The sequence below is a fragment of the Labrus mixtus genome, chromosome 10 (genome assembly GCF_963584025.1).
Source record: "Labrus mixtus chromosome 10, fLabMix1.1, whole genome shotgun sequence".
NCBI lineage: Eukaryota > Metazoa > Chordata > Actinopteri > Labriformes > Labridae > Labrus > Labrus mixtus.
This window is the reverse complement of record NC_083621.1, coordinates 20,852,211-20,862,232: the sequence shown is the minus strand read 5'-3', so window position 1 is coordinate 20,862,232 and position 10,022 is coordinate 20,852,211. Positions and strand designations below refer to the sequence as shown.

Genomic DNA, 10,022 nt, shown 5'->3' with positions numbered 1-10,022 from the left:
ATTCGGCTGCACTGAGTTGGCTTAAAATCTCCACAGAGCGTGCCAATAAAAAACCTAAGGACAGAAGCTTTATGACAGAATGAACAGAGCAGTGGAGGCTTTTGGGACTAATGTGGCTTTTAGAGGTTTAGCCTTCAATCCTTATCTCAGCCTCCCCCTAGGGCCCCTCCCTGCTTTACACCCTCCCAAGTCCTCACTACCATCTCTTGCCCGGCAGAGGGGTGGGAGGTCAGCAGGGAAGGAAACATAAGAACAAAATGAAAAAACTAGGTGTGAAGGACACCTTGGCTGGTACAAAGCTTTCACACTTTTCTTATCAACACATCATGCTTACGGGTATGCTCAAGTGAGAAAAAAAGACTATATTAGATAATATGCAATGGAAGAGAAGCACAGGCAGGTCTATAACAGACGTATTTTTTTTTAAGTCAGTTCATCAACTAAATAGTTAAGAGCTGTGGCTGACTCACATGGCCCCTACTTTGGCATTTAAAACATTATATAAACTAGGGCTTAATATAACTGCACAGCTCGAGTGTCTTGCAGAAGTGGGATGAGAAAACCTCACACATTATCTTTCACTATGTAGGAGGGATGGAGTGCAAAATATCATCAGTGCAGTTTATCTGATAAATCAACATGATTATCCAATTTAGTGGTTATTGATGTCAGGTATTATAAAATGCGGCATATGTCCATTTTTAAATCATTCAAATTCAAACCCTTTGGCCTGATATCTACTAGACATTAAGGCTATTAGGCCAGAGTGTGAAAAATACAGCAATAGCACCACCAAGTGGTGATGAAAGGAGAGCTGGGCAGCTCTTCACCCACAGGTCACTTAGTTATGGTCATAGCAGGCCACCACCAAATGCCAGTACACACCTCCAATATCCCCTTGGAGTATAAACTTTTATTTTAATTTCAGATGCAAGTATATGAAACATGTTAGAGGATAAATATTTACAATAAAAGTTGCACACACAAAAACAGAAAGAAAAAAAAAAACATTCAACAAAATGAATGCCAGAAGTATGAAGCGCTAGCGGTCTATCTGAAGGAACACTCACTCGAAGAAGCGATGAATGATTGTCAAAGAAAGAAGGAAAAACAGAGGAAATTCAGTGAAAGTCCACACAAAACATGTGCTTTAACGCATTCCAAATGAAACCAAGATAAAAGGCCTTTGCTAAACTCTGAACTTAAACCTATTGTGAAGCTGCATCGTTTGTGTGAGCTATGCTGGTGCACTCTGAACAAATGAGCCTCACTAGAGTGAGTTGACATCACGATTGTAAAGAGGACAACAGGAACTTGCACTACAAGTATTCTACAGACAAATGCCTTAGACGTTGTGACACGCTTTACCCAAGTGTATGCATACACATCACCAGTTGAATAATATATACAAAGTCCTGTAACACCCAAACTATCAGCCTTTATAGTAAAATCTGTGTAATCTGTTTAAATGTGTTCCTTAAATAAATCTACACCTTTAATACTAACTGCAAAGTGTGGTATGAACTGTAACAATGAGCCCTGAGGAAATGTATGGATTTCTATGTTTCTTTTCTGACTCACTCTCAAATAAAAGCAAAAACCTACGCAGCAGAGGCATTTTCTAAGTATATTAGTAAACAACAGCCACAATGATAATAGGACGTCCCCACCCACGACGAGTAAAGCTGAATCACAAGCCTACAGCCACTGCAAGTCAGACCATACGGCTACCATCACACCACTTTACATCTCCAAATCACATGGTGTGCAAGCTTAGGGTACACAAGGCGGGGCAGAGTGACGTGATCGCACAACAGAGTTGTTACCTGTCGTGTCGTTAATTGCGAAAGTTACGCAGTAGGGTTGATAAATGTATTTTGCTGTTGAGTTTAATTGACTATTTTACATGTGGCAGTTGCAATGAAAAGTAGAAACAAAGCACATTTCACAGTAGTATATATTTTTTGTTTCCTTTTAGTCATTGTTAAATACATACATGGAACAAGACAAATGGCATCTACAATGAGGAAAATCTTGCTGGTGCAGTCAGTCCAAAAAGAAAAAAAGCTGATCCACCTTTGATGAGTGAATTTTTCTACTAATCAACATCCTCCATCAGTGACTTTCAAGCTACGTGAGGCCTTTATAACATTAAGTAACCAGGGTCACAATAGAGCTCAATTCAAGATAGACCTCCACATGTCCCTTTACCTGCAAATAATACAGCTTCAACACCATTTGTTCTCTGTAGTTTTCCTTGTGTTAAATAGAAGTTTATTACCTTCTGAAATCAGAAACCGCTGATCTATGCCATTCATACCCACACTCACCCATCCATATCCATTCAACTGCTTCTGTCACAAAAAAAAAGAAAAAATGAAGCAGTCATCCAACTCAAACAGTCGCTAAAGCAAAGAAAACAAACACAAAGTAGAACACACCTTAAAAAGATAAGCCTATAACTTTCCAGGCATTTGCAAATGACTTTCAATGAATGATCCTTTTTCAGTGGTGCATCTTTGTGAGGCGGTTCTCATTACTGACACACTCCTCACTCTACTACAATGTTGTAGTCGGACCTTCCCCGCTGGACTCTCTCTGTATACTACGCAAAGTTGGATGGTCCAAGGTGGGTTTAAAGGGTGGCCAAGGCTGTCCAGAGGAGCACTGGGATAAAACCTTAATGCTTACAGAAATAGGCCAAGAGGCCAGGGACAGAAGAAAAAGGGCCAGAGCAAATGGTCCTGGAAAAGCAAAGAGCTCCAGGGAACTTCATCCTTACTCAGGAGGAGAGTGTGCGATATCAAAAGTAGATCTGCTTGGCATGTGATGGATTCTGCTCCATGGGGCAGTACGGACATTTCAACCTGAGGACGAGAATAGGGAGGGGAACAGGGAACGGGATGTTATGAGGGGGCATGAGTTCTTGAGTACCTCAGTTGGACCAAAACAGAAAAACTAACTAGGTCAAACTTTACCCATTTATTAATCACAATGGCAAATAATTAGAGACAGGTCACAGGCAATCCCTCCTCACCCTGTTTGCTAAAAGTATAAACAGTCAGCTATGAGATACCACCAAAAGAGGGTTATCCAGTTGATTTGCAATGTTGAAGGCATTTATTGAGCTGAAATCCAAGCTATCATAGGGGCGATAAACTAGCTTGTAGGAGGACGTTGCTAGAACATTTTGACTTGATCCTCCGAGTACTGACAAGTGAAGGTATCTACTATTATGGATTTATGTAAAGCACTACTTAAGGAGTTGTATGGAACTGTCATAGCATCGAGGCCCTTCTCAGGGCAGCTACTGAGGAGTGGAGCATGTTTGTAAAGTTGGTGCTTACATCGATCAGCTGTAACATTATGACCACCTGTCTAATAATGTGTAGGTGCCTCTCTCGTCAATTCATGTTCGGCCCTGAACTGACCAGACATGGACTCCACTAGACTTCTGAAGGTGTGCTGTAGTATCTGGCACCAAGACGTCAGGTCTTAGAAACTTTAAGACCTGTAATTGTGACGTGAAGCCTCTGTGGATCATACTTGGTTGTCCAGCACATCCCACAGATGCTCTATTGGCACCTTGAACTTATTGTTGTGTTCCTACAGGCCACCTTCATCCATTGCTTTGCAGTCCATTTCTGATGCTCACAAGACCATTGTAGGCGCTTTTAGCAGTGGACAGGGGTCTGCATGGGTGCCCTGAGTGGTATGCAGGTATTCAGCGACTTTAACAACAAACTGTGATGCACTGTGTGTTCTGACACCTTCCTTTCAGAACCAGCATTTACTTTTACAGCAATTTGAGCTTCAGTAGCTCTTCTGTTGGATCTGACCACACAGGCCAGCCTTTGCTCCCGACCCGTATCAATGAGCCTTGGGCGCCCCTAACACTGTCACTGTTTCATTTTAGATCTTCCTTGGACCACTTTTAGTAGGTACTGACCACTGCAGACCAGGTACACTCCACAAGAGCTGCACATTTTGAGATGTTCAGACACAGTTGTCTAGCCATAACAATTTGGCCCATAAAAGTTGCACACATCTTTACCCTTGCCCACTTTGTCCTGCTTCAAACACATCAACCTAAAGGAAAAAATGTTTACTTGCTGTATAAGTTATCCCACCGACTGACAGGTGCTAGTGTAATAAGATTACATGGTTATCCACTTCACTTCTCAGTGGTCATAATGTTATGGTTGATCTGTGTATGTCTACAACCTTAAAAAGGCATTGGAAAGTCTGAGTGTCCACAGTAACGATGTGTGCTTCAATAGTTTAATGCATGAAACCACTTTTAATAAAAGGGGGATCTTTTCCTTAATTATTTGTTTTTCAATTTGTTTCTTCATTTCACTTCAGTAAACATTTCAAACTTCGGTGTTTGCATTCTAGACTTGCTTTTTTTTTTTACAATCTACGTAGGTCTTGGTTAAAATGCTAATTTGGCTGCTGACTTTCGATATTAGTGTAGTGTCATTTACATCTTTTTTTTTAAATGTATAATGATTTAGATTTTGACACTTAAATGTGATCCAAGATTTTCACATTCCCATTATTATGATCATATTAATATTTGAGGCTATATTGCTGACTTACTTCCCAGCATTAGTCAGCTTGTTGAGGGCATCTCTGGAGATGACGTGTCCGCAGATTAGCTTCATGGGAGGATTACTCTCTGAGGTCTGCTGTCTGAGGATCGGGCAGGCGAACACAGAGTGGTACCAGCACTTCTTCCCGAGGTCAATTTCGATCTGAATAACCAGACAGGAGTCAATTAAATGGCAGAAGAGACAGATAAGAAGTGTTAGAGCAATTTTGAACTTTCAGATGGCCTTACAGGCAGCTCGTCTTTGTGCGTCCAGACTCCACTGCACTGTCTCTGCTCGATAACCTGCTTGATGTTCATCAGCACTGGCAAGGCCATACAGCCCGATGCAAAACTGCAGAGAAATAGACACAGCAGCATTGATCACCTTTGAATCAAGAACACAGGCTTGAAACTTATGCATTATTGTTTGTACTTCATGATCAACTCTGGTATAAATGTAAAGAGTTTCAAAGGAAATCAAAGGGGATGTGTGCTGTGATGTACATGGTGTTCTAACCTAACACTGAGTGGAGACTCTACAGAAAGGCCAAGTAAAGCACAGGCATCCCTGGTGAAGATGTTACAGATCTCTGCCCACTGATTCGTCTCCAGCAGACTGCGATACGGAGAGTTATCGATGCCATGACGCAGGTACACAAGACTGCCCATCAAGATCTGAATATCTAGAGAGACAAAAAAGTACAGGTGTTGAAATATCCCCCCCAAAAAACTATTTTTTGTGAGAAAGGGCTCAATAACCATGCATTTGCGTAATGAATATTCCATTCCTACTTGATTGCTTTTATATAAACCCAAGTGTTGTATGGGCTGTAGAAAGGGCCCAAAGAATATCAGGTTTAAGAAACACAATTTAAACACATCTCAGGTTTAGCATCCCTGTGTGCTTGTATCTGAAACACCACAGTATATGTATATATGTAGATATATATATTTTTTTTTACAGTATATTGTGTACCTCTCTGATGCTGGGAGGCGAATGGCTGGAAGTGCCTGGCATACTGCAGGGCCTCCATTTGGTTGCTGATTCCGCCACCGAGCAGGGAGATGAAGTACAAGCGGTGCAACTTGAATTCTAGACTGCTGTTCAGGTCCAAAAGCCGCTGCCGATTCGTCACCGCCCACCTAAGACACAACAGAAGTAAACAAGTACAGTTAACTATGCTGAAATAGACATAATAAGATCAAGAGCTTGTGGGTGTTAAGTATTGGGAAATGTGTAATTCTCAATTCAAATGCCTCAGGTATTTTGGTTTTATAGAAGAGGTAACTTCTACTATGATGCCTGAGAGTCCCCAAAGTTAGAGGAGTTTGCCAGGCTTTTTAGAACATTGACACAGTAACTTAGTAAAAAGTCAAGCTATTTTATTCTTCCTAATGAGATAATGACAGTCTATTCCAAGGTAATGATAAGAGGAAAAAGGAAGCATACTCTAGTGCTGGCCTGAGGTCCTGCATCCTCAGTGCTTCAAGGATTCTGTTGAGCTCCAGGAAAGGCTGCTTCATGCTCATATCTATAACTACACCAGACTCCTAGAAAACAGAAAGGGGCATGTTAAATGATCAGGACTTGCAATATTAATTAGACAGAAAAAAGTATAATGTTTGAAAATCAGAAAAGTTGCATTAATTGTTCTGCATTTCAACATTTGAAAACAGAATTTATCTTAATGCCAATTTTGGTTATGTTTAAACCAGAAAAATGTGTTTAAGTCGTCTACCTGACAGAGATCCTCTGCTACACTGAGCATCCCTTGTCTGTACAGGTGCTCCACAATGGTTTCACTCAGGTATTTCTGTCTCTCTGGTGTGTCCCACACTGTCTCTGCGACCACAGCACTGATTTCTGCATCAAAATTCTGCAGAGAAAAGTATCAAAAGTTAGCACATGGTATGAATGATAAATGATAAGTAAAGTGGTCAACTGTCCTTACCCGGTCAATGGCTTTGCCGACTTTTGACACGCTGCCATGGATGTCCTTGTGTCGGGAGGCTAACATCTGCACTGTTTCTTTGATATTCTTACAACACTGTGCCATAGTCTGAGATAGCACTGATAAGTCTGCATCTTGTACTCCTAAAGAAGAGAAAAACGATTCTACTAAATCAGTTATAAAGCACAACATCTACGTCTAAAGAAAATGTTAACCACAATAAAATGAGAATAAATTATTTTACCACCCAAATATGATATCAATGTGTCAGGTAGCCTTACCGAAAGCAACTAGCTGTCCTCGTATCTCACAAACACTGCGCAGGAGTTCGTCTAGCCTCTCCTCAGACTGGTGGCCGTATATTACAAAACGATGGAGCACTTTCTCCAGCTCCCGCTCAACACATGCACACTGTTCCATGATTCAGACTGGAACACTCACGCACACAACAACAACACCTAGACATGAAAGAGAAAACACAACAAGAAGGAAAAAGATCTAATCCCGAAACTGTTAAAATGGCCAAAGTTATACTTCTTTTCTGAGGCAAAAATCCATACCAAATAAAAGGGGTTTAAAATTTGTTGGGCAAAAACTATTAGTCATTAGTTGTATTTTTTAAATAATGTTTAATGCTGATTGTAGTCACATTTAACCCCTTTGTCATTGCTTCCTTTTGTTTGGTTTGTCTGACCAACAGCTTGAAACTGAAAGATTTTAATTTTCTTAAAACTGACCAGCTGGAAGTAGTAAGTCAATTTCGCCCACAAAGTTAATAAAAAAAAAACTTTATTTTAAATAGTTAGATATGAAATTATATTGTTGGTCGGTCGATTCCTCTCATTTTTTAACATAACAAATTATTTTTCTACATAAAATAGTCACTAAGTACTAGAAAAACACATTTCTGGGCCCTTTATGTGACAAATAATTTAAAAGAACCTCAAAAACTTCAACTACTTATATAAGCCCATCTAATAGAAAGGTCAGACTTACCCACCTAATGTTTCTTTAGTTAAGTCTGTAGTTTGCAGCAATATAATCACCCCAAAAAAAGTGAAGTAAAAATAGACTGAGGACCTAATGACAAAGTCGGATCCTCTTTCATCATGGTCACAAACCAGTGTCCTGCAGGGTTTGGTTGAACTGATTTAATATTGACACTCATGATACAGATACAGATGTTTCTTGATCGAGACAACCCAAGGTGTAAGGTGCAATGTTAAAATTGCCTTTAACAGCTGAAAGAAAAGGTGTCATGAAGAGAGAAAACACAACACAACACCGCCCAGATTAAAAGTTTGGCCTGCTGTAACACTGCTAACAACTAACGAGGCCTGGACGAACAGGGACACTGTGTTCTCTGTGGCCTGCTGTTTACCTCCGTGTTCCTCCACTACCGGCTCTAAAATCAAGGTAATCATCAGGTAAATAAACATTCTGTTAATCAAAGACTTTATATAGCCATTGATGTGATCACAGAAACACCTAATCTCGTGTTGTAAATACAAATCGTATTCTCACTCAGCGCTTCAGAGTTGACTCAGTCAGCTAACAGAGACCGTAACACAGCTAACATTTTAATACAAATAACCAAAGACTTTTAAGTCTACTGAATACACATAATGCACATTTTAATAGTCGCACGCTATTACGTTTGCAGTTTAACTAGATTATGTAATTTATAAACATAACACCAGCTGTCGAACAGCTAACATAAACAAACGCTATGACAGTCGCTGGCTAGCTACAAAGGCTAGCAGCTGCTCGGCTATTTGGTAGGTTTTGGGCAGTAGCTGACTGACAAGGCCCAAATAATTATAGAAAAGAGTGACAACCCGCTTGCCATCACCATTTTGTTGTTGTTTTAACACGCCCAGCAGCTTTCACCATTTGACGTAAATGTATGAAATGTTTAAACAAATACCACTCACCTATTCTGCTAATTAGTTAGCAAACATTAGCGTTAGCCGCTTGCCTGTTATGGCAACACTTGAGCAGCAGTCGTAATGCGGAGCTTCCTGTGTCGCATTGTGCGTTGACATTTCAAAATAAAAGCTTTCTGCCCTGCTGTAAGACAGACAGCTCTCCAGTATGATCACACCAGATTCATTTAGTAAATCACACTTTTGTCATGAGCGTTTGGAGTCACATTTCACACTTTCTGGTGGGAAGAGAGTGTAAACAAAACGTAATGTCTTAATTAATGTATACACAGGTGTATGTTAATGTGTATTATATATATATGTAAATTGTACATATAGTAGCCTATATCAAATTGTATATAAATATATATAGATATAGATTGTATTAAATGTATAATTGTAAACATACTGTACCAAACTGTATAGATATAAGAATTGTATAAATATATCAAATGTAAATATAGTACATCAAATTGTACAAATAGATATGTATAGATATAGATATATGGATTGTATAATATATAAATTATAAAAAATCATAGTATATCAAGTTGTATATATGTATGGAAAATCATTGGATTGTAAATATCAAATATAGTATCATAAATATAGTATATAGATAGATTGTATATATAGAGAGATTATAAGGAACACAGGAAGTTAATTTAATTTAATAAATATTAATTATTGAGCTGTGGAAAAGGGGTAGGATTAAATAAATGTTATACTTCTTCCTACTCCTTTTCAGGCATATCAATTGAATGCAATTTGCTTTTTCTTTTTCCTTTTTTTGCGAAATAATTTGAACATTGTTTTTTGTCTATTGTATTTTCATGCTTTTCATTTTGTTTTGTATTTCTGATATGTTTGATTTTATTTGATATGTCTGAAATAAACTTAATCAATCAAAGCTAATGTTAACTATTTTACACATGTATTTTTAGAAACTTTCATATTTAACAATGTTTTAGCCGGTCATGTTTTGTATGCTCTTTATCATCTACAAAGCAACTTGTAAGTAGGTCAGTCCAGAGTTAGTAGTGGATATTTTCAGATGAAATTTTAAGCCTAAGTATAAAGTAGCCCGTGATAAACATAGCCTACCTTAGGTATCTTAATCGTGTTTCTACTCATAACTAACAAAAAAATGCAGTAATATAAGACCTTCAGCTTGTATAGAGCGTGGCCACTTAATACTCGAACACAACCTGAGAGAGCAACTAGGTCAGATAAAAAAAAACATGTATTTGTAATGTGATTACATATTTTTACTGTTTGCCATAATAACCAGCACGTCAACATCGTGAAACTGGTCTCTCCATGTGACATAGGTAAGTCATGTATTTTTTTGAGGACAGTGAACATCAGCCTCTCTACCAAGCTTCAGAAGGTTTAATACTTTTGAACACTTAAATCCATGCAACATTTATCTTGCTCTGCTTACGCTGAAATGTGTGTTGCATTGCTGGTGGTTAGGGTGGGTGAGGTCTTTGGATTTGCGCAGGCTGACTAATCTATCAGTGATGTGGACTAAAGCTCCCCATTGCTGAG

At 38.9% G+C, this 10,022-nt stretch overlaps 1 protein-coding gene across 2 annotated transcripts; it reads right to left on the bottom strand.

The window, feature by feature from the left end:
- Positions 1-1,939: 1,939 nt before the first annotated feature.
- Positions 1,940-8,597, bottom strand: rmnd5b (required for meiotic nuclear division 5 homolog B). Of its 2 annotated transcripts, XM_061048701.1 has the most exons (10): positions 8,481-8,597; positions 6,828-7,004; positions 6,547-6,689; positions 6,334-6,471; positions 6,045-6,145; positions 5,571-5,737; positions 5,112-5,277; positions 4,844-4,946; positions 4,603-4,757; positions 1,940-2,867 (listed from the first exon to the last, which is right to left on the bottom strand). In XM_061048701.1, the coding sequence occupies exons 2-10, from the start codon at positions 6,964-6,966 to the stop codon at positions 2,804-2,806; spliced, it is 1,176 nt and encodes a 391-aa protein (XP_060904684.1). In that variant the 5' UTR covers positions 6,967-7,004; positions 8,481-8,597; the 3' UTR covers positions 1,940-2,803. The 2 variants fall into 2 exon arrangements, with proteins under 2 accessions (XP_060904684.1, XP_060904685.1); XM_061048702.1 differs by lacking the exon at positions 8,481-8,597 and having other exon boundaries at positions 6,828-8,474.
- Between the last annotated feature and the right edge of the window lie 1,425 nt (positions 8,598-10,022).

Bases quoted from the DNA above. Each gene is read 5' to 3' on its own strand.
- rmnd5b (XM_061048701.1), bottom strand. From the start codon at position 6,966: ATGGAACAGTGTGCATGTGTTGAGCGGGAGCTGGAGAAAGTGCTCCAT. The intron at 5,278-5,570 runs GTACACAATATA...TTGTCTCTCTAG, and splicing joins CGCCTCCCAGCATCAGAGAG to ATATTCAGATCTTGATGGGC. The intron at 4,758-4,843 runs GTAAGGCCATCT...CTGGTTATTCAG, and splicing joins CGCACAAAGACGAGCTGCCT to ATCGAAATTGACCTCGGGAA.